Raw genomic sequence first — 25,209 nt, 5'->3', positions numbered from 1 at the left:
TAACTAAGATCAGAGCAGAACTGAAGGAAATAGAGATACAAAAAAACCCTTCAAAAAATCAATGAAGCCAGGAGCTGGTTTTTTGAAAAGATCAACAAAATTGATAGACTGCTAGCAAGACTAATAAAGAAGAAAAGAGAGAAGAATCAAATAGAGGCAATAAAAAATGATAAAGGGGAGATCACCACCGACCCCACAGAAATACAAATGACCGTCAGAATACTATAAACACCTCTACACAAATAAACTAGAAAAACTAGAAGAAATGGATAAATTCCTCGACACATACACCCTCCCAAGACTAAACCAGGAGGAAGTTGAATCTCTAAATAGACCAATAACAGGCTCTGAAATTGAGGCAATAATTAATAGCTTACCAACCAAAAAAAGTCCAGGACCAGACGGATTCACAGCCGAATTCTACCAGAGGTACAAGGAGGAGCTGGTACCATTCCTTCTGAAACTATTCCAATCAATAGAAAAAGAGAGAATCCTCCCTAACTCATTTTATGAGGCCAGCATCATCCTGATACCAAAGCCTGGCAGAGACACAACAAAAAAAGAGAATTTTAGACCCATATCCCTGATGAACATCGATGCAAAAATCCTCAATAAAATACTGGCAAACTGAATCCAGCAGCACATCAAAAAGCTTATCCAACACGATCAAGTGGGCTTCATCCCTGGGATGCAAGGCCGGTTCAACATACACAAATCAATAAATGTAATCCAGCATATAAACAGAACCAAAGACAAAAACCACATGATTATCTCAATAGATGCAGAAAAGGCCTTTGACAAAATTCAACAGCCCTTCATGCTAAAAACTCTCAATAAATTAGTTATTGATGGGACGTATCTCAAAATAATAAGAGCTATTTATGACAAACCCACAGCCAATATCATACTGAATGGGCAAAAACTGGAAGCATTCCCTTTGAAAACTGGCACAAGACAGGGATGCCCTCTCTCACCACTCCTCTTCAACATAGTGTTGGAAGTTCTGGCCAGGGCAATCAGGCAGGAGAAGGAAATAAAGGGTATTCAATTAGGAAAAGAGGAAGTCAAATTGTCCCTGTTTGCAAATGACATGATTGTATATCTAGAAAACCCCATCGTCTCAGCCCAAAATCTCCTTAAGCTGATAAGCAACTTCAGCAAAGTCTCAGGATACGAAATCAATGTGCAAAAATCACAAGCATTCTTATACACCAATAACAGACAAACAGAGCCAAATCATGAGTGAACTCCCATTCACAATTGCTTCAAAGGGAATAAAATACCTAGGAATCCAACTTCTAAGGGATGTGAAGGGTCTCTTCAAGGAGAACTACAAGCCACTGTTCAATGAAATAAAAGAGGATACAAACAAATGGAAGAACATTCCATGCTCATGGGTAGAAAGAACCAATATTGTGAAAATGGCCATACTGCCCAAGGTAATTTATAGATTCAATGCCATCCCCATCAAGCTACCAATGACTTTCTTCATGGAATTGGAAAAAACTACTTAAAAGTTCATATGGAACTAAAAAAGAGCCTGCATTGCCAAGTCAATCCTAAGCCAAAAGAACAAAGCTGGAGGCATCACGCTACCTGACTTCAAACTATACTGCAAGGCTACAGTAACCAAAACAGCATGGTACTGGTACCAAAACAGAGATACAGACCAATGGAACAGAACAGAGCCCTCAGAAATAATGCCACATATCTACAACTATCTGATCTTTGACAAACCTGACAAAAACAAGCAATGGGGAAAGGATTCCCTATTTAATAAATGGTGCTGGGAAAACTGGCTAGCCATATGTAGAAAGCTGAAACTAGATCCCTTCCTTACACCTTATACAAAAATTAATTCAAGATGGATTAAAGACTTAAATGTTAGACTTAAACCATAAAAACCCTAGAAGAAAACCTAGGCAATACCATTCAGAACATAGGCATGGGCAAGGACTTCATGTCTAAAACACCAAAAGAGACACTTCTCAAAAGAAGACATTTATGCAGCCAACAGACATGAAAAAATGCTCATCATCACTGGCCATCAGAGAAATGCAAATCAAAACCTCAATGACATACCATCTCACACCAGTTAGAATGGTGATCTTTAAAAAGTCGGGAAACGACAGGTGCTGGAGAGGATGTGGAGAAATAGGAACACTTTTACACTGTTGGTGGGACTGTAAACTAGTTCAACCATTGTGGAAGAGAGAGTGGCAATTCCTCAGGGATCTAGAACTAGAAATACCATTTGACCCAGCCATCCCATTACTGGGTATATACCCAGAGGATTATAAATCATGCTGCTATAAAGACATGCACACGTATGTTTATTGTGGCACTATTCACAATAGCAAAGACTTGGAACCAACCCAAATGTCCAACAATGATAGGCTGGATTAAGAAAATGTGGCACATATATACCATGGAATACTGTGCAGCCATAAAAAATGATGAGTTCATGTCCTTTGTAGGGACATGGATGAAGCTGGAAACCATCATTCTCAGCAAACTATAGCAAGGACAAAAAACCAAACACCACATGTTCTCACTCATAGGTGATAACTGAACAATGAGAACACATGCACACAGGAAGGGGAGCATCACACACTGGGGCCTGTTGTGGGGGTGGGGTGGGGGGAGGGATAGCATTAGGAGATATACCTAATGTTAAATGACAAGTTAATGGGTGCAGCACACCAACATGGCACATGTATACATATGTAACAAACCTGCACGTTGTGCACATGTACCCTAGAACTTAAAGTATAATAAACAAAAAATAAAAAATAAAAAAACAAAAATACTGCATTAATATAGATGTTGCAATTTTTTTCAGGAATTATCTAATTGAAGGGGTGGTTAACAGAATTTGGGAAGGAACACATATTACCTGTGTAAATGGAGAATTTTAATTGTCAACAACTGAATAGAAAATTGGGCAGGTGTGCACATTATATATACACATATATGAGAGAGAGTGAGAAAACTCAATTAAAAAATACTAGACCACAGATTTATATCTCTTAATGCCAAATTGGGAAATACTTTTTTTTGTTGTTGTTGTTGAGACGGAGTCTCGCTTTGTCGCCCAGGCTGGAGTGCAGTGGCACGATCTCGGCTCACTGCAACCTCTGCCTCCCAGGTTCACGCCATTCTCCTGCCTCAGCCTCCCGAGTAGCTGGGACTACAGGCGCCCACCACCGTGCCCAGCTAGTTTTTTGTATTTTTAGTAGAGACAGGGTTTCACAGTGTTATCCAGGATGGTGTCGATCTCCTGACCAAGTGATCCACCCGCCTCGGCCTCCCAAAGTGTTGGTATTACAGGCGTGAGCCACTGTGCCCGGCCCCTGGAAAAGACATTTTTAAAAACAGAATATGTTAGGAAGAATAAAAAGGAATGAGCATAAGGCTTTCCTTCCTGGTGCCACCTAAGTGTTCACAGTAAATGAAAATAAATGAGTCTTTTACACTGGTAGCCAAAGTCCTTTGACAAAGCTTTGTCACGGTGTCAGTGCTATATGATTGTTCAATTAATAAATCTGGAAAGATGTGCAGAAACTTAACGGTTGTTACTTCCAGAGGCAGAAGCTGGCAGGCTACAGAAGAGGAAAAGACAAGTCCAGATTTCGGTGTGCATTCTTCTGTACCTCGTGAATGTCCTACAAGTGTGTTATTCCTGATGTCTTTACTGTGATTATTTTTAAATAAAAAAAACTAATACCCCCAAATGCTGGTAGAAAACAAACATTTCAATTTGCTAATGCTTCACAGGGACAAGAATTCAGGTAAGACACAGAAAAGATAGCTTATTGGTCCTTGTTGCTGTCTGGGGACTGCAGAGAAGTCTTATGGAGCGGGACTGAATCCACAGCAGGAGGTTGGAATCATCTGGATATGCCGTCATGCACAGGTCTGCAGAGGAACTTGGGCTTGGCTGGAGAACTTACACGACTACCACCCACACTTCCACACCCGCTCAGCCCAGCTGCAGCAGCTTGGCCAAGATAATGGGCGCTCCTGCTCAAACGAGATTTCCCAGCTTTGGCGGAGTTCATCACCAGCCTCGCTAGCAGCGAATTCCCACTTCTATGCAAAGGAAACTGCCAACGAGGTTCCAACCAATTTTTTTTTCCTAGAGTGAGGCCTGGCCGGAAAAGGGCAGGCCATCCTAGTGGCCTGTGAATGACCTTGTGAGGGTCACCAGGCCCCCTCGGCTGCAGGGCTCCAGAGCCCTCCCCTGGCCGACTACATCATGCACTGGCCCTAGCCTGGGGTGATGAGGCCAAGGCATCACCAGCTTTGACCCTGGTGCCTCTGGCCTGGGCAACTGTCCCCTGTGCACTCAGCAACGCACATGCTAATTTAATCCAATCTGTCAGCCCAGGCACCTGGAGCTGAAATGGCCTGCCCGCTTTTGCCCCACCCCAGCCCCTTTTCAACATTAACCTTGAGAGTCCGTGGTGCGTTCTTTGTGAGTGGGCCAGCTCCAGGTGCTTCACCCACGTCGCGTACTTCATCAAAACCACTGTCAGAGGTAGGGCCTGTTAGGATCACTGTCTCACAGAGGAGGAAACTGAGGCAGAGACCGGGTAGGTACCCCAACTGAGGACACACAGAGAATAAGCTAGGATGGAACCTGCTGGCAGGCCCGGACTCCTCTGCTCAGTGACAGCCACGCAGAGAAGCCGGGACACCTTAAGCTGCCATCCCTTTGCCACTTACCCACCTGCTTGTGGCCCAGGCCAAAAACATCCCCATAAATAACCATCCACAGCTGCCCTCAGCCTCCTCTAGAAGGCAGGTGCCCCAGAAGCTTCCTCACAAGCTCTTTGACATTTCAGCGATATGCGGGTGGCTGAGGAGCCCTGAAACCAGGTGAAGGTCTGGGAAGGTGAGACGGGGGATTTAGCTCAGGCAGTGCCCTCCGGCAGGGGCAGGCACTGCAATGGGCACCTGCTTGGGAGGAACACCTGACGTGGCTTTCCCGATGCTCGATGCTCGATGCTCGGGGCCTCACACTCATCCTTGCTGGACATAGAGAACTAACTGAGCTTCGAGGGGTCCTTCCCTCAGCCCTGCCGGGTCCTCGTGCCACCAAACACTTAAGAATGTGGACGTGACAAAGTTAAAGAGGTGAGTGCCTGTGCACACCAGTGACATGGGACTTACAGCTGGGGATGGGTCAGGGCAGCCCCGGCAGAGCAGCTGCCATATGGGGCACCCCCTGCAGTGACAGTATCAGATGTGTCTCCACCTTCCCAGGGTAGACTGTGGGGTAAAGCTGGGCTCCTCTGAGACCCACTGCAGCTCTGGGGCAGAAAGGGGTCTGGATATATCGTCATCACAGGCTGAGAGGAGCAATGTGGGGGAAGTGGCAGTCAAGGTCCCAGGCGGGGCTGACATGGACTCCGGAGCAGAGTCCAAGGGGAGCTTGGGAAGTGAGCACAGAAAGGCCTGAGGGTCTGTTGGGGTGGAGGGTAAAAAGAAATCTGGAAACCTCTAGAGCAGATTCCAGCCCAGCACAGACTGAAGGCCACACAAGCCCAGGGCACAGCCAGGCAGCCCAGTGCTGGGGCACAAGTCACCTGCATCTGCACACTGCTATACAACCTCAGAAACCTCAGTTAAAACAGACCTCAACTTCAAGAGCAAAAATTTCCATAGCTGCTCTGGGCCCAGTGAGATGGCATGTGAACATGTGGCCTGGGGCCAAGGAGGATAGCTGTGAACACCTGTGCCGGGACCAAGGCGGATGGCTGTGGACACCTGGGCTAGGCCCAAGAGGACAGCTTGGAATAGCTGGGATGGGCCCAGAACATAGGGCTACGAACACCTGGGCTGGCCCCAATGTGGAAAGCTATAAATACCTGATGTGGGCTCAGGAGAACAGCCTTGTTCCTTTTGGCTGAGCCCTGTGAGGCAGCTATGGGCATCTGCACTTGGCCTAATTAAGACAACGGTGAACATCTGGGCCATCCCCATTGAGGACACCTGTCAACACCTGGCCTGGGACCATGTGAATTGCTGGGAACACCTGGATTAAGTCCAGTGAGGAAAACTATGAACACCCGGGCTATGCCCACTGAGGACAGCTGTGGACACATGGGCTGGCCCCAGTGAGGATGCCTGTAAATACCTGAGATGACCTCTATGAAGGTGGCTGGCCCCAATAAGCACGAGTGTGAACAAACTGGCTGGCCTCGATGAGGACGGCTATGGACATCTGGGATGGCTATCGTGTGGATGGTAAGAGAACACCTTGGCTGCTTTGATGAGGACCACTGTGAACACCTTTGCAGGCCTGGATGAAGCCAGCTTTGAAGCCCCGAGCCGGGCACAATGAAGACAGGTATGAACAGGTCGTCTGGGGCCAATGAAAATGGCTCTCAAACCCTGGGCTTGATGCCATTAAGGAGAATGGCGAACACCTGGGCTTGCTTTGCTTTTGATTGCTATGAAAAACTTAGCTCATGCAAATGAGGACCTACAGTTGTGAGCCACTGTGCCCCGCCCTACTTTGTATTATTAAAACACATGCCAAACCGGGCGTCGTGGCTCTTGCCTGTGATCTCAGCACTTTGGGTGGTGGAGACGAGTGGATTGAGGTCTGAAGTTCAAGGCCAGCGTGGCCAAGATGCTGAAACCCCACCTCTACTTCAAATACAAATACTACCCGGGTGTAGTGGCAAGCGCATGTAATCCCAGCTACTCAGGAGGCTGAGGCAGGAGAATCGCTTGAACTCGGGCGGCAGAGGTTGCATTGAGCCAAGACTGTGCCACTGCACTCCAGCCTGGGCAGCAGAGAGACTGTCTCAAAAAAACAAAATAAAACAAAAAACAAACAGAAAAACATGCCAATAGGATAAAAAAAAAAAAAAGACAAGTACTGAGCTTTAAAATGAGTTGAAATCTCCTTTCTGCCACTTCCTATATATAAAAAAACTATCCTGATCTCTTTGAGTCTCACATTCTCTATCTAGAGAAACACTTGACCGAATGTTTAACACAGGTTAAAGTACTAGAGGTTATTTTAATTGGTCCTATGATTCCTTAAAATTCTGTAATTCTATGTGCTTTTGATTCTGTCTATAAGAAAACCGGGAATACATAGTCAGCAGATTTTGAAAAAATAATATAACAAAAGAAAGACCAAGAAAAGCAGAGAAGAAAGTTTTACAACATCAAGACAGGATTATAGAAATGTCATGGAAAAAGGAAAAAGTCTAAAAAAAAGTATTATGGAAGTAAGCAGAAATACTATCCTAAAGGGAAAACCAAACTGGGAAGTCAAATAATTTCTGAGACTTGTCTAATTTTGCTTTTGTAAAATTATAATCCTATGGCCAAACCTTTACTTTGCCCTAAAGCCTTTGATGGTAAAATAAGATATTGGCTACCACTGAAACTGTCAAATTTATGAGGAGAAACTCTTGGACTAACAACATTTCTAACAATAACCTTAAATGAGAGTTAACATATAACTAGATTTGACTGTCTAAATTAATCTGATTCAGACGTATACCTTGATCCAAGTGCTGCACAGATTTCTATCAATCTATGCTGAGGAGCAAGATAAGGGATCTGGAAGCCAGACAGGCTGATGGTTTAACTGTGGGTCAGCTACTTTGTTAACTACGGGATCATGAGCCAATTAATCAACCTCTAAACCACAGTTGCCTATGTAATAAACAGTAGGTTATAAGAACACAGATGTTGCGATGGCTTTATGGGGTGATAAATGCATAGCACACAATAGGGGTTTAGCCCAGAATATAACACTCAACAGACATAAATCTCTTCCATCTATATTTCCTTAGTGAACATAATTTTTTAAATCTGTAAAATCCTACCTGACTGCATATTCATCAGAACTCCCAGAATCTATTAAAGAAAAAGGTATACTGTATTATAAATCAATAATAATTGTATAGAATATTAAAAGCATAAGAAGGCACAGTGATACATGCCTGTATTCCCAACTACTTGGGAGGCTGAGGCAGGAGGATCACTTGAGGAACCCAGAAGTTTGAGGCCAGCTTGGGAAACAGCAAGACTCTACCTTCGTAAAAAATTATGCACACTTGTGTGCAGACTTCAGACCATGTTTTTTTCTTTTCTTTTTTTTTTTTTTAAAGCATAGGACTGATGCTTTGTTATAAAGCATTCCTTTGGGAGCATAACCGGGACCTTATTAGAATTAATATTAATTATACCTATTAGTAGATAAGTAATGCAGTAAGAACTCTTACTTCCCTTACTTTGTATTTATTAAATGCAAAGAAGAATAAATTTATAAAATTTGATATCTACAAGTGAACCGCAGTATACAAGTTATCCTAGCCAAACCCTATGAGATGGACTAAAAATGGTATTGTTAGCAGAACAGGTGTGATGAATGAACAGTGTCAAAGAGCATGATTTCAGGACCAAAACATGACGGGCAGTTCAAACAGAGTATACAGTAGTACCCCTTGTCCACTGTATGTGTGGAAAAGACACATTTGACCTGTTTTTCTCTGCTGTCACATCACAGCAACAATCATCAACAAAGAAGTCTCCTGTGACAAAACGTGTGGAGGGTTTTTCTCCACCAACAAGTAAGCAATCATTTCTGCAGATGACACAAACTGGGCATCCTCTAAGTCAATTCTCACACTCTGTCTGCAGATAGCATCAGATTGCACAGGTAAAGGGCTCAGTCCCATGAAACTGCCTCCCTACATCAGTCGTAGGTCTGAAACTCCAGAACTTCTGGCCAACTGTCTTCAAATTGGGGTTCCCAGGACTCCCTCTTTGGGTTACATTGAATTGCTAGAGTGGCTCAAAGTACTCAGGGAAACACATTTACCAGTTTTCTATGAATGACATTACAAAAGATACAGATGAAGAGATGCATAGTGCAAAGTATGGGGGAGGTGGCACGGAGATTCCATGCCCTCCCAGGACACACCACCCTGTAGGAGCCTCCATGCATTCAGCCATCTGGAAGCTCTCCAAGCCCAGTCACTTTGGGTCTTGATGAAAGCTTCATTATATTGGCATCACTGATTAATCACTGGCCTTTGGTGACTGACAACCTTCAGCTCTTCTCTCCTCTCCAGAGTCTCCTGAATGAGACAGAAGATCTCAACACTCTAATCAATCATGTCTTCAGGATGGTGACCAGTTCCCATCCTGAAGCTACCTAGGGGCTTCCAGCCATGGATCATTAGCATACAAAAAAAATCACTTTGGAAATCCTAAGGATTTTAAGAATTGTACCCAAGAAATGAGTTAAGATTCAGAGATTTTACATCTGCAGTTTTGATTTCTGTGGTTACAGTTACTAATAGTCAACTGTATTCCAAAAATATACACGGAAAACTCCAGAAATAAAGAGGTCATAAGTTTTAGTGTGCCATTCGAGAAGCACAGTGAAACCGTCAGCACCCTCTATCCAGCCCAGGATGTGAATCGTCCTGCAGCGCACCCACACTGCACATGCTGTCCACCCGTTAGTCATCAACACGGTCTCCTCCTGTACCCCGCCGCCAACATCAAAGCCTGACGATCTAGGATCACGTCATTCACCTCAGTTCATCTCATTACACGGGCATTGTATCACTTCACATCATCACAAGAAAAAGGGTGAGAACCAGCCGGGTGCAGTGGCTCACACCTGTCATCCCAGCACTTTGGGAGGCCGAGGCGGGCAGATCACGAGGTCAGGAGATCAAGACCATCCTGGCTAACACGGTGAAACCCCATCTCTACTAAAGAAATAAAAAAAAAAAAAAAATTAGCCGGGCTTTGTGGCGGGCGCCTGTAGTCCCAGCTACTCCGGAGGCTGAGGCAGCAGAATGGTGTGAACCCAGGAGGCAGAGCTTGCAGCGAGCCGAGATCACAGCATTGCACTCCAGCCTGGGCGACAGAGCGAGACTCCGTCCCCCCTACCCCAAAAAAAAGGGTGAGAACCGTGCAATATATTTCAAGAGACCACATTCAAGTAACTTTTATTACAGTATAATTTTTTATTTTATTGTTCGTTTCTTACTGTGCCTAATTTATACATTAAATATTATCATGGTTATGTATGTGTCGGAAAAACCAGTGGGTGATTCAGTACTATTTGTGGTCTCAGGCATTCACTGGGGGTGTCTTAGAATGTTATCTCCCATAGTTAACGGTGAGCTACTGCACTTATTTTGTTGTAACACAACACAGCCTCTCTAGCTCTTCAGTTAAAACTTTCCAGTTTAGAATAAAACACCCTATCACCAGAAGCCAGCAGAACATAGGAATCAGACCAGCAACAGGGATCCTTGCAAAAACTTTCCAGCTGCCAGTGGAGAAGAGCTCAAGAGAGCTCAATGTGTTACTCTGGATACTACTCTTCTGGGGAAGGTGCTGGGTGGTTTCCTTAGTTGTAGCTATATACTCTGCCCTACGTATAACAAGGCCCAAATTCACCTGCCATTTTACCTCCCACAGAAAGAACCACTGGAAAGATCACTCCTTTAAGAGCTTATCCACTCGGAACCACACCTCACATTCAGAGAGAAGCTTAAGAAACACTGGCGAGGTGTGCCAGGCTGCCAGGCAGTACTATATGATGTGAAAAATATACAGAAAGAAAACTATCAATGCCCTCTTGCTGCCAGAATGTTCCAATGCTTGCCCCTTTCCCTAGTAGGAGAAAAAAATTCTTTTTCACCTCACACAAAGCAAAACTGCCGTCCCTCATGACACAGAATCTAGTTGCAGGTGAGTCATGTCATCATAACACAGACTGTTTTCAAAGTCATCCCTCAAAGGAAGAGGATCAGTGAGGAACATATGTATTTACCTATAACATTCACTGCCTGGTCTTATTTCCAACCCAAGGTAAGTATGAAAGACTTTGTGATTCCAGTTTTTTAAAGTACAACCTCTTGAGCTTCTCCCCTTCCATTGCTAGGGAGTCTATCTGGACCCACCTCACAGAGCAAGATGCTCCAGTTTGTGCTGTGTGGTATTGCATGGTGTCATTTTCCTCAACCCTTTCCATTATGTGGCAAAGGCCTATACAAATCATGTTTCCTAAGTATGTAAAGCATATGTCATCAGACCTTACAATGACAAAGAAGCTAAAGAAAAACAAAAGGACAAAGAACATCTTAAATGACTACATTCAATTACCATGGAACTTTACTTTTTTAACTATTCAAAAAGATATCCACTGTATTATTTCAACTATATGACTCTCCTGAAAAAAGTAAAACTATGAAGACAGATAAAAGATCAGTGGTTTCCAGCAGCTGCTAGGGAGAAAGGGAGAGATGAACAGGCATAGAATAGAGCATTTTTAGGGCAGTGAAACTGTTCTATCTATAATAAATAGATATATGTCATTATACATTTGTCCAAATTCACAGAATGTACAGTATTAAGAATGGAGCCTGATGTCAACTATGAACTTTGAGTGATTATAATGTGTCAATGTAGGATCATCAGTTGTAACAAATGTACCACTCTGGTGGAAAATACTAATCATGGGGGAGGCCATGCATGTGTGGGAGGCATGGAACAGAGGAGAAATCTCTGTACCTTCCTCCGATTTTGCTGTGAACCTAAAACTGCTATAAGAAATAGAGTTATTGATTTAAAAAACATATTCACTGTCTATGCATCCCAGGATTTCCAGAACAAAAATAAAAAATAAAAGATATTCACTGAATCTGTTATGATGATATATTTAAGCAGGACACAGTGGTAACCCTAAAAATTGGAGATCATTAAAGACCAAAGTAACAGCATGTGGGCATGATTTCTCAAATCGCAGTATAGAAAATACATAAAACAAATAAATTCAATTGCAAGCTTAGGCAAGAAAATATTGATAAAATGATTGAATATCTTATTTCATAACTCTAAACAGGGATTTAGCACGACATGAAAACTAGATTCACATAATCAAAATAAAAGACCATTTTTATTCTAATTTTAACTCAGAAATTATTATGCTTATTCAATTTAACACTTTCACTGAAAGGTTAAAGAGATAAGAAGGACAGATTATAATTGCTTAATATTGCTATGGTAACTTCCATTCAAATACCTGTGAGTCACCAGAAGTCAAAAAAGTAGCCAGCATTGCAACACAGGATGGATCATGCAACAGAAACTAGTACCAGGTTACCTTATCTTATAATATTATTTGCTGTTAAAATGAAATTTTAAAACAGCACCAAAAGTTAAGTTGTGGCTAAAACTGTTGTGCAGGAAAGATTTCATATAGCAGGCGAGAGACTGCCGTCCTTAGAAAGACCCGCATGCAAGCCTGGCCCTTGGCTGTTGTTTAGGAAATTGGAATTGGGAGGGTTCCCACCATGCCCTAAGACTGGTCACTGTGTCTAAAGTGTTTATAGAAACAATGTGGTTACTTCTGAGCACCTGCTTTCCTTCTGAGAGTCGGAATGTGGGTACATGTGAGGGAGAGTAACCTCCATGAAAAACACTTGGGTACTGAGTCTCTAATGAGATTCTGGGACTGGTAGACATCACTGCACATGGGTTGTCAAAATGTGAGGCTGGGAGAATTAAGCAGATCCTGGGAACTCCACAGGAGAGAACTTCTGGAAGCTTGTGCCTGGTTTCCTCCAGACTTGACCACCACATGCACCTTTTCCCTCTCATTTTGCTTGTACCCTTTCATTGTAATCAATTAAAGATCTGAATATGATTCATTGTAATCAATTAAAGATCTGAATATGATTATTTGCTGAATCCTGTGAGTCCTTCTAGTGAATCACCAAACCTGGGGGTGGTCTTGGGAACCCTTGTCACAAATGCATTATATAAGGTTTTTATTAAGTTGACATGATATACGTGACTGTAATCAGATGGTTATTTCACAGAATAGCTTTCCCTAATCTGTTTTTCTTTTCTTTCCTTGATATCTGACTTGGAGGTTCTTGTATTTCTGTATTCAACTGATTAAAGCCATAAAAGAAATAAGTGAAGCAATTGTTAGAAAATAATGGGAAATAAGCAGCAATCCTGATTTTACCAGAATAAAATATAGGGAATCTTGATGATTGACAATATGTTCTACAATATGAATGTTTCTAGAAAAAAAAATGAAAAGGTGGTCAATTTTCTGCAACTCAACTGGGCTTAATTCCTTTTTATAATAATTGTGCAGGCCAGGTGTGGTGGCTCACATCCGTAAAATCCTAGCATTTTGGGAGGCCGAAGCAGGAGGATCACTTGAGCCCAGAAGTTCCAGACTCCCAGACCAGCCTGGGCAATATAGTGAGGAAAAAAAAAACCTTAAAAGGAAAATTAGCCAAGCATGGTGGTGCATGCCTGTAGTCCAAGCTACTTGGGAGGCTGAGGTGAAAGAATCATTTAAGGCCAGAATGCAGAAGTTGCAGGGAGCCAAGATAGATCCCACCACTGCACTCCAGTACTGGCAACAGAGGGAGACCTGTCTCAAAAAATAATAATAATAAAAATGAATGAATAAATAAATAAATAAATGATTGTGTATCCAGCTAGATGTAACTACACATGGCTACAATCCCAGCTACTCAGGAGGATGAGGTAGGATGACTGCTTGAGCCCAGAAGTTCCAGGCTACAGTGAGCTATGACTGTACCACTGAATAGACACCATATTCTAGCCTGGGCAACATAGAGAGAGCCCATCTCTTATAATAATGATAATAAATTAATTGTGCATCATTCAAGTAACTTGTATAACTGGAAAAAAGCATAACCATTGAATATAGTATAATAGTATAACAGTATAACTACTGATCATAGAGTTCCTTTTACTTGCTCCTGATCTTTTCATTTCTCATAAAACTAAAACATGGTTGACCCATTCAAGGCAGTTCATCACAGAACAAGTCAAAAAGCCAAAAGAATTGCATCCAAACTGTAGGCTGTGTTATCCACTACTCCCTGCAAACAGTGGATTTGGTCATTAAGAATCAGCGGGACTTTTAACTTTGTGTGCGTGTGTGTGTGTGCGCACCCAAACGCACATGTGTGTATGTGCACGTGTGTGTGTAAACTATGACAGATAAAACCATTTTGCTTATGTAAGAATATGTAACATAACTTGTGCTTCTCACAAAGGAATTGCTTTTCTGTCTTCTGCACTCAGTAGGTATCTTCAAAAAATAATCTATTCGTACGGGTGCACACTGGTTCACTTTTACAGTTCTTACTGCCATTTATTTATTCTGTGAGAAAGGGATTGTTGAGTTCCCGGTTCTAAAGATACTTTCTTAGTGACACAAATTAACAGGTAATACAGTTCACCCTTGAACAGCAAGGGTTTGAACTGCAGGAGTTCATTTATATGCAGATTTTCTTCTGCCTCTGCAACCCAGAGACAGCAAGACCAATCTCTGTTCCTTCTCAGCCTAATCAACCTGAAGATGATAAAGATGAAGACCTTTGTGAGGATCCATTTACGCTTTATGAAAAGTCAATATATTTTTCCTGCAGATTTTCTTTCTAACAGCTTCACTTGTCTAGCTTACTTTATTGTAAGAACACAGTATATAATAATGCAGCACAAATAAAATAGGTGTTAATCGACCGTTTATGTTATCAGGAAGGCTTCCAGTCAATAGTGGGCTATTAGTAGCTAAATTGGGAAAATCAAAAGTTATACTTAGATTTTCAGCTGCACTGGAATCAGAGCCCCTAACCCCCACATTATTCATGGGTCAACTGTAATTATGTATTTACTAAATATAAACAATTTATTATAAAAATAAACAACTTATTACAAAAATGAACTAGAAGAGCCATATGTATAACAAGTCCAATTTGTTACAATGTGACTATAGAGAAAACATAAATATTATATAGGATTTTCAGGATCATAATTAAGTAAATGATTTTTTTTCAGATAATACTGTCTGAGATTATAAATTAGCTATAACTACCTTCTTAAATAACTCTTAATTCCAAACGAAAGAAGTTAAATATAAGAAACTAATTTACATGTATGTATACATGCAATTTACACATCTTTTTAAACTTTTCTTTTCCTTCAAAACTACCTTAATCTTACATCTTAATTTTTTTAAACCAAGAGTAGGACCACCATGAGAAATCAGAAATTCACCATCAGAAGTCTTACCTGGATTGTAAGTTTTAAGAATCTTCTTTTTAAGTTCCAAAATTTGGTGTCGAATTCTGTATATAAAAAAGTAATAAATAAAATTGCTATTTTAATACTGAAATAAAAGCTACCATATTAAATTCTTAATGTTTGGTAAATGTATAATCAAACTGATTCTTCTTTCCTCGCTGGCTAAAACAAAATACATCTTTGCACATCAACGTACTTCTATATCTATTGTCACCTTCGATGGTCACATATTATTCCGTCCTATGGATGCAACTGAAATTTACTTATAAGATCCATTCTATGGGTTCTTTTTAAAATAAGTGCTGTGAAAAACAAAGTGCATGTATCTCTATTTCCCAAGGGTATTTTAGTATAATGGAATTGAAGGGTAATGGGCATACGCATTTTTAAAATATAGGACTTACCACCAAATTATCTATTTAAAAAGTAATCAGCAACTTAAACTTCAGGTAGCAGTATAAAAAACATCCTCACACATTGTGGATAGAAAACAGTTTCATTCCTCTTTTAATTTAAATTCTTATACCAGAAACGCAAAGGCTTGTTTTCCTATGTACATAAGAAACTTGTAGATCTGCAAAGAAGTACTTTGCCCCCTTTTAGAGTTTTTGATTATTTGATTTGAAAGAATTCCCTGTAAAATGAAGATGCACTTTTCAGGCCGGGTGCGGTGGCTCACACCTGTAATCCCAGCACCTTTGGATCGCGGCTCACTGCAAGCTGCCCCTCCCGGGTTCACAGCATTCTCCTGCCTCAGCCTCCGGAGTAGCTGGGACTATAGGCGCCCACCACCACGCCCGGCTATTTTTTTTTTTTTTTTTTGTATTTTTAGTACAGACAGGGTTTCACCGTGTTTGCCAGGATGGTCTCAATCTCCTGACCTCGTGATCCGCCCACCTCGGCCTCCCAAAATGCTGGGATTACAGGCCTGAGCCACCGCGCCCAGCCCTAAAATTTTTACAAATGTCATTACAATAGTAAAAGACAGTAGGTGTCACGCAAAAATGTTAAAACCTTGATTTTTTCATTCGGCTTATGTAAAATTGATAATCACAGAAAGAGCTCACATTTTGAGAAAAATGTGTCTTCCCATTCAGGAACACAGAACCCACCTCCCGCTTCCAAAGTTTCCTTCTAAGAACCTTCAGTAAAGAACCGATCTACACAGGCGGATACGGATGTAAAACGGACAGTTTTAGGTGAGAGCTTTTCGCTACTGAAAATGACTCACGGTTTCTTTTTTTTTCTTTTCTTTTTTTGGAGACGGAGTCTCACTCTGTCGCCAAGGCTGGAGTGCAATGGCGCGATCTTGGCTCACTGCAAACTGCGCCTCCCGGGTTCACGCCATGCTCCTGCCTCAGCCTCCCGAGTAGCTGGGACTACAGGAGCCCACCACCACGCTCGGCTAATTTTTTTATTTTTATTTTTATTTTTTTTTATTTTTAGTAGAGACGGGGTTTCACCGTGTTAGCCAGGATGGTCTCGATCTCTTGACCTCGTGATCCGCCCGCCTCGGCCTCCCAAAGTGCTGGGATTACAGGCCTGAGCCACCGCGCCCGGCCGACTCACGGTATTTTTTGATAGAGGAATGAGTTCTCTCATTAGGCACCTCCTATAATGTATATAACATCATGTTTTAAACGTGTAGGTTAAAAATAACACTGTGTATGCTTAGCTTTGTGAGTTAAATCACTCACATTCTCCACCAAGCGCTCCAGCTGGGGAATTATGAGGGATGAAGAGCGGCTGAGGCTCCGTTTGGCACCACCCCTCTGAGGGTGCCCTCCGAGGCCCCATCCCAGGGGCTGCGGGGAAGCCGGGCCTGGGGACCCCCTCCCACCCTGGGCTGAGCCCCCACCCCACTGCCTGTGCTGCCTGTCCCCAGCTTCCAGGTCTCTGCTCCTGCACGCCAGGCAGCGCTCCACCTCCGCGGCTTCGCCCTTGACAGCGCCCTGTGGATCTTCCGATTCGGTACCCCGAACCCCTGTAGACGTGGCCTAGGGAGCCCCGGACCGCCGGCCCCTGCGGCTCCCAAAGCCGAAGAACTTCTTCAAGGTGGTGAGTTCTTCTCAGACCCCCAACCACTGGCTCCTGAGCCGCGGCAGCTCCGTGTCACCTTTTCACTCCCCCTCGCCCCACACCCAGCCCCAAATCCCCAATCCAACTCCAAATCCCCTATCCAACCCCCAATCCGCGATCCAACCCCCAATCCGCGATCCAACCCCCAACCCGCGATCCAAACCCCAATCCGCGATCCAACCCCCAATCCGCGATCCAACCCCCAACCCGCGATCCAACCCCCAATCCGCGATCCAACCCCCAATCCGCGATCCAAATCCCAATCCGCGATCCAACCCCCAACCCGCGATCCAACCCCCAATCCGCGATCCAACCCCCAATCCGCGATCCAACCCCCAATCCGTGATCCAACTCAAAATCCCCGATCCAAATCCCAATCCGCGATACCACGTCTGCGATCTAGCCCAGAATCCGCGATCCCGCCTGGTCCACCCTTCAGCAGCGACACTGGCGGCCTCCGACCTCTCAGACCTAGTGAGCCTCGCAAAGCCGTTAGGCGCGCGCCTGCACCGCGGGGGCCGCCCGGCTCCCGGAAGCCGCAGGTGCAGGCGCCGCTGGGCTCGCGGGTTCTCCTGGGCTGGCCCGGGCTGCCCCAGGACCACGGACGGAAAATCGCAGGCGCGCGGCCCACCCCGCCTGAAGGGGAGGGCCCGTCTGGCCGTGTAGCCCGCCCCGCTCCTCCTTCCGAAGAGAGATCTGGTGCTGGCATGGGCACCCCGCGGCCACCGGAGTGGCTTCCCGGATGAGCCTGGCTTCAGCGCTGACGCTCTGGCCCTGGGGGCTGCCTGGCTGGTGTCACGTAGCGGAAGACGCCTGGAGAGTCACTCGCTCCTTCCCCCACCCGCCCCCACCGCTGCTCGTGCCAGGACGCGCAGTTTGCAGTTGCAGCTCTGGCACTGGCGCGGGATGGCGGAGCTTCCCTTGGATGGCGTCAGGGTCACCGAGTGCACAGCCTACCTGGTCTGAGGGTCTGCTCCTCCTGGACACCTCTCCGGATCCTGATCCCTGGCGCTGGGCAATCCACAGGATGAGACTCATCGGCTGCTGGCGAAGCCGACCGCCTGACTTTGCTGCCTGGGCGGCTGGCCCCGGGATCCGCGCTGCTGGGGACGCGGGCCTGGTCTGCGGTGTCCAGCCACTTGCTGCGGGCGCGCCACGTCTAGGCTGGTGGCTGCAGCCGCAGCTCCGCGCCTGCGGGGGCTAGCGGGCCTGGTACCTGATGTCCTCAGGGTCAAGTGCATCGCTCACCCACCTGAGGGTCTGCTCTGCCTTGACCTCCTCCAAGAGCGCAGGGGCCACCGGGGAGGCAATTTAGGAATGCCTAAATGGAAGGAACTGTCCTTTCTCTGTCTTTAAGAAATAAGCGGCTTTTGTTTTTGTTGTTTTTGTGATACCCAGCTACAGCAGAAAGCAAAGGGGATGCAGAGGTGAAGGTCCACAGCCAGTTGTTCCTCTACTGATTCCCTCCAGGCATAAATGTTCAATCTAACGGCTTTGGTTGGCACTTTCACCTCAGCACTTACCTATGCCTACAGATTTGTTCAATCACAGCTCTTGGATTTTGAATTATTTAATACCCAATTATTTCATAATTTAATACCCAAACTATTTTAATAGTTTACCATCTCTGCAACCCTGAATTAATTTTTTCTTTGTTTATAAAACAATCGCTATAGTAAGATAAAAATCACAAAACACTTCCACATTTCATTGGGTTAAAAAAGCATTAAAACATTACACATAAAAGATAAAAAACATATTTGTTTCATCACAAAAATTATGGCTTTGCAAAATTTTTTTACCTTTAGCTACATTCTTACGATTCTTTAACTTTTCACTGTTATTTTATACATTTTTAAAACAATGCATACCAGTGTTTAAAAAATAAATGCAGCATTTCATCTAGGACTGAACATATAACGCTGGTCAGCTCTTTCAGCATCGTGCAGGTGGGGGCCTCAGGCTGCTTTCTATTTACATGTATCAAATGACATGACCATCTTAACTGCACAGATACCATCTTCTCGGCTTCTTTCTTCTCCCCCAAAACTATTTAATGTTGCTTTAATGGCAACATCAATTTAACTAGTTTTGTAATTTCTGTATTTAATTGTCACATAACATTATATCAGTTCTTTTTTTTTTTTTAAAAAAGGAAAACATACAATCTTAGTTGCTAGGCCAGTTCTTCTGAATCAATTTGAAATCACCTTTTTTCTCTTTCATAATAACTACTTATTTTAATCAACAAGTCAACTATTATTGGATGTTAACTTATTTTTTCTAGTTAAAATTTTGCTATCTTTCAAATAATTCCAACTCTTACACACACATTTAATGTACATAACTGTAACATATACATATATAAGCACAGGTTAAGCCAGATCTAACATAAATTTAGATATGCCAAGAAAGCCACATGACCATTATTTACATAAATATGACCAGTGTTCACATTTATCAAGGCCAATGAATAATATTAAGGTGATTGCTTCAATAAGAAATTAGGTGAATAATTATTTGTTGAATATTGTCAAACACTTTTTTTACCTGTTAAAATTATTTAAGCCTGACCCAAATAATTTTAAAACTTTTTATTCTATCATGCCTATAGACAGCTTCATATATTAACCATTTCTGCTTTTGTGGTCCTTTGAGAATAGTATCTTAGTATGTAAGTGCAATAAATAAACAACTTTTAAAGGAATAAAGAAAATTGATATAAATTAGTCTGGAAAATCTAGTCTGTAGCTGGGCAGCCAGGTGCCCAGCTAAACCTCAAGGGATGGTTCTGTTAAAATGAAGAAAAGAAGAATAGTATGTGACAGAAGCCTGCTCTGTGGCCCCAGGTTACAGCTGTGGCCACCCAATCTGCCTTGTGCCTCCTTCTTCTCACACAGGACACACTCATCCCAGCCCCAAGCAAGAAAGACCAAAGTCCCTTGCCAGGCATGGTGGCTCACGCCTGTAATCCCAGCACTTTGGGAGGCCGAGGCGGGTGGATCACGAGGTCAGGAGATCGAAACCATCCTGGGTAACACGGTGAAACCCTGTCTCTGCTAAAAATACAAAAAAAGCCGGGCGCAGTGGCGGGCGCCTGTAGTCCCAGCTACTCTGGAGGCTGAGGCAGGAGAATGGTGTGAACCCGGGAGGCGCAGTTTGCAGTGAGCCGAGATCGTGCCACTGCACTCCAGCCTGGGCGACAGAGTGAGACTCTGTCTCAAAAAAAAAAAAAAAAAGAAAGACCAAAGTCCCCTTCCATTACTGTATCCAACCCACAGTGCAGGTCCTGTGGGCCGTGTGCTGTGCATCCCACCTGGTTCACAAGTGGCTCCTTGATGTCCAGTGACCTATGAAAAGTCATTCGTTAGGCCAGACGTGGTGGTTCACACCTGTAATCCTCCCACTTTGGGAGGACAAGGCAGGCGGATCACCTGAGGTCAGGAGTTTGAGACCAGCCTGACCAGCATGGCAAAACCCTTTCTCTACTAAAAATACAAAAATTAGCCAGGTGTGGTGGCACACACCTGTAATCCCAGCTACTCAGGAGGTTGAGGCAGGAGAATCACTTGAACCCAGGAGGTGGAGGCTGCAGTGAGCCAAGATTGCATCACTGTACTCTAGCCTGGGCACCAGAGCAAGACTCAGTCACAAGAAAAAAAAAAAGGCCAGGTGTGGTGGCTCACACTTGTAATCCCAGCACTTTGGGAGGCCAAGGCGGGAGGATCACGAGGTCAGGAGATCAAGACCATCCTGGCCAACATGGTGAAGCCCCGTCTCTAATAAAAATGCAAAAAAATTAGCTGGGTGTTGTGGCCAGTGCCTATAATCCCAGCTACTTGGGAGGCTGAGGCAGGAGAATCACTTGAAGCTGGGAGGCGGAGCTTGCAGTGAGCCGAGATTGCGCCACTGCACTCCAGCCTGGCAACAGAGCGAGACTCTGTCTCAAAAAAAAAAAAAAAAACAACTCTAAAACCATTTTGATATTTGGGGACGACAAATTCCTTCCTCTTGGTTTTTGTTTCTCTGATTATTTGTTTGTTTTTAAAAATAATCTTTACTTTTTTAACCTTTACTTTTCCATACATATTTTAAAATCAGGCATTCAAAATCTATGACATGTCTTTTAGATTTTGACTAAAATTATATCAAATGTATAGCTTAACTTGAGGGAGAATTGACACCCTTCAATATTGAGTATTCTGTCAATGGACTATCTTCTAATTTGAGTTATCCTTCATGTCCTTCAGTATCTTTTTTTTTTGTTTTTTGTGGTTTTTGTTTTGTTTTGTGTTTTGTTTTTGAGACGGAGTCTTGCTCTGTCACCCAGGTTGGAGTACAGTGGCATAATCTTGGCTCTCTGCAACCTCCGCCTCTGGGGTCCAAGCAATTCTCCTACATTGGCCTCCTGAGTAGCTGGGATTACAGGTGTGCACCACCATGCCCGGCTATTATTATTATTATTATTATTTTGTATTTTTAGTAGAGATGGAGTTTCACTATGTTGGCCAGGCTGGTCTCAAACCTCTGACCTAAGGTGACCCACTCTCCTTGGCCTCCCAAAGTGCTGGGATTGCAGGTGTGAGCCACCGTGCCTGGCCTAGTTTCATTTTTATAACTTCTTTATCCCCTAAATTTCTTACAAATCTTTGACAATATTGCTAGTTATGTACTATTATGAATTTTTTTCTGTTGCATTATTTAATTGGCTATTGCTGGTATACTGGTATACGTAAATGTAATTGATTTTGTTTTTAATCTTGCATTTAGAAATGTTTCGATCTGTCTTTTTCTAACAATTTTCTGTATATGCTCTTGAATGCTTTATACTGACAAAGATATGATCTATAAATAATGAAAACATGCTGGGCGCAGTGGCTCACACCTGTAATCCCAGCACTTTGGGAGGCTGAGGCAAGCGGATCACCTGAGGTCGGGAGTTCGAGACCAGCCTGACCAACATGGAGAAACCCTGTATCTACTAAAAATACAAAATTAGCCAGGCATGGTGGTGCATGCCTGTAATCCCAGTTACTCGGGAGGCTAGGCAGGAGAATCACTTGAACCTGGGAGGTGGAGGTTGTGGTGAGCCGAGATCACGCCATTGCACTCCAGCCTGGGCAACAAGAGAAAATCTGTCAAAAAAAAAAAAGGAAGAAGAAGAAAGGAAGGAAGGAAGGGAAAGAAAGAGAGAGAGAGAGAGAAAGAAAGAAAGAAAGGAAGAAAGAAAGAAAGAAGAAAGGAAGGAAGGAAAACAATTTTCTTTCTTTCAAATCCTCATACCACTTATTTTTTTCTTGTCTAGTTGGATTGGCTGGGACATCCCGGACAATGTTGCATAGCAGGAGTAAAGGCAGCCAGCCCTGTGTTTCTTCTGATTTTAGGAGAATGCTAATTACATTTTATCATTTAAGAATGACAAGTTTTTGACAGATTACTTTTATCAAAATATCTTGAAGGTTTCAATGGATAGCCTTTATTACATATTTTGCTAATAGTTATATCATATAAAAATATGAATAAGGCTGAGCACAGTGGCTCACGCCTATAATCCCAGCACTTTGGGAGGTTGAGGTGGGTGGATCACTTAAGGCCAGGATTCGAGACCAGCCTGGCCAACTTCGCAAAACCCTGTCTCTACTAAAAATACAAAAATTAGCCAGGATTTGTGGCATGCACCTGTAATCCCAACTACTTGGGAGGCTGAGTCAGGAGAATCACTTGAACTCAGGAGGCGGAGGCTGCTGTGAGCTGAGGTTGTGCCACTGCACTCCAGCTGGGCAACAGAGCAAGACCCTTCTCTCAAAATAAATGAATGAATGAATAAATAAATAAATAAATAAATAAATAAAAATTGAGGCCGGGCACGGTGGCTCACGCCTGTAATCCCAGCACTCTGGGAGGCTGAGGCAGGCAGATCACCTGAAGTCAGGAGTTTGAGACTAGCCTGGCCAACATGGTGAAACCCTGTCTCTACTAAAAATACAAAAATTAGCCGGGTCTGGTGGCAGGCACCTGTAGTCCCAGCTACTCAGGAGGCTGAGGGAGGCAAATCACTTGAACCCAGGAGGCAGAAGTTGCAGTGAGCCCAGACTGTGCCACTGCACTCTAGCCTGGGCAACAGACTGAGACCCTATCTCAAAAAAAAAAAAAAAAAAAGAATAAGTGTTGAGTTTTATCAAATGCTAGATAATCATATGGTTTTTTATTGGTTGATGTGATGAATTATTTACTATGAGCCTATTCTTATTCTCTTCTTTTCGCTGAGGTGTAAACCTTAGCCTTTTAGGACGTCATTCTACTCGTATATCTTATATATTTCCTTTTGTTCAATATACTAGTATCTTTACATTGTCTTTTCTGAACAGATGAGCTAAACAAAAACTTGAATTCCTTTCTTTGATAGAGTCTTCATAGGGCATTCTTCATACCTGCTCAAACACAGAAGGAAAGTTCTAGTATTGTGCTCATTTTGCGAATGAGGAAGGTAAGGCTTAAAGTGATGAAGTTACTTGCTGTGGTCACACAGCAAGCAAGGGCTGGTTCTAGAATTTGAATTCAGACAACCCGACTTGCAGGATGTTCTTCTAGGATCAGAGTATCCTTAAGGGACACTCTTCCCACAGAATTTCTTTACTGTTCAATAACTTTTCTGCAGCATCACAGCGGACTAGATAGGGAGGGTGTCCGGATGGGGGTGGAGTTTCCTGAGGTGTCAGAGGCACTGGAAGGTCTAAGTAACTTTGGATGGCTAAAATGCTCTAGGAATCAGAGTCACTTGGTACAGTAAGATATTCCTCTGGGCATTGTAGTGAGACTGTGTCTGTACAAAAACATACAAAAATTAGCTGGATATGGTGGTGCGCACCTGTAGTCCCAGCCATTCAGGAGGCTGAGGTGAAAGAATCACTTGAGTCCAGGAGTTTGAGGCTGCAGTGTGTTATGATGACACCGCTGCACTCCAGCCTGGGTGACAGGGCAAGGCCCTGTCTCAAAAAAGGTGTATACATATATGTATGTGCGTATACACACACACACACACACACACACACACACACACACACACACACACACGTAATCCTCTAGGGTCAAATAACCTAGAAGGTAGGGCGTTCATATGCTCAAAGTAAGCTAGGATTTATGGTGTTCAGGGGAATCAGTGTGTCCTCATAGAGATCTGATCCACTGGAGACTCAGGGCATCCTTGTATGGTCAGAGTAGTGTCCTGTGGGTTTGCCTTGTTTCTGGATGATAAGCATGCCCATGTAGGTTCCAAGTGTATTGTAGGATTTTTTTTTTTGACAGAGTCTCGCTCTGTTGCCCAGGCTGGAGTGCAGTGAGTGGCGTGATCTCGGCTCACTGCAATCTCCGCCTCCCAGGTTCAAGCGATTCTCCAGTCTCAGCCTCCTGAATAGTTGGGACTACAGGCACGTGCCACTGTGCCTGGCTAATGTTTTTGTATTTTTAGTAGAGACAGGGTTTCACCATGTTGGCCAGGCTAGTCTTGAACTCTTGACCTCAAGCTATCTGCCTGCCTCAGCCTCCCAAAGTGCTGGGATTACAGGCGTGAGCCACCGTGCCCGGCATCTTGTAGGATTTTAAAAGGTCAGAGGACCCTGGGGAACAGGGTGTTAAGAGGATCCAAAGAGATCACATAGGATCAGATGAGATCTTAATGGTGAAAGTCAGAGAGTCTGGGAGACTTGGAGCATCTTGGGAAGGCAGGGGTATTGGAGAGACAGGGCGTCAGGGCAGGCAGGTGTTCTGGGCCTACAGGCATTTTCATCATGTCAGAACACTTGAAGTATCCTTACAACATCACCAGCTTCGAGGTCAGACTGTCCTGGAAGATCACACCACTTGCATGGAGTTAAGATGTTTTGGAGGTTGGTCTGGCTGCGTGATTCAGAGACTCCTGGATGTTCTGGGAGTCCAGAGCTGTGAAGGTTTTCAGGTAGGTCAGCATATCCTTTTGGTATTTGAATGCGGGAG

At 43.7% G+C, this 25,209-nt stretch overlaps 1 protein-coding gene across 5 annotated transcripts in view; it reads right to left on the bottom strand.

The window, feature by feature from the left end:
* LOC101138086 (protein FAM153C) overlaps positions 1-18,278 on the bottom strand; it is a 44,126-nt gene extending 25,848 nt beyond the window's left edge. For 3 of the 5 annotated variants that reach the window (XR_010134015.1, XM_063707064.1, XM_063707063.1), the window contains exons 1-3: positions 17,605-17,991; positions 15,127-15,182; positions 7,857-7,887 (exon numbers count right to left, since the gene is read on the bottom strand). Coding sequence is in view for 3 of the 5 variants with exons in the window: in XM_063707064.1 (XP_063563134.1) it covers positions 7,857-7,887; positions 15,127-15,182; positions 17,605-17,926 (409 nt within the window). In the remaining 2 variants the exon portion in view is untranslated. Of the gene's footprint in view, positions 1-7,856; positions 7,888-15,126; positions 17,091-17,604; positions 17,992-18,174 lie in introns of those variants that run through there. The other 2 variants (XM_063707065.1, XM_063707066.1) reach the window with 2 other exon arrangements.
* Positions 18,279-25,209: the final 6,931 nt, after the last annotated feature.

Source organism: Gorilla gorilla, chromosome 4, assembly GCF_029281585.2.
Source record: "Gorilla gorilla gorilla isolate KB3781 chromosome 4, NHGRI_mGorGor1-v2.1_pri, whole genome shotgun sequence".
In the NCBI taxonomy this organism is placed as follows: Eukaryota; Metazoa; Chordata; class Mammalia; order Primates; family Hominidae; genus Gorilla; species Gorilla gorilla.
This window is presented reverse-complemented; position numbering and strand designations above follow the sequence as displayed.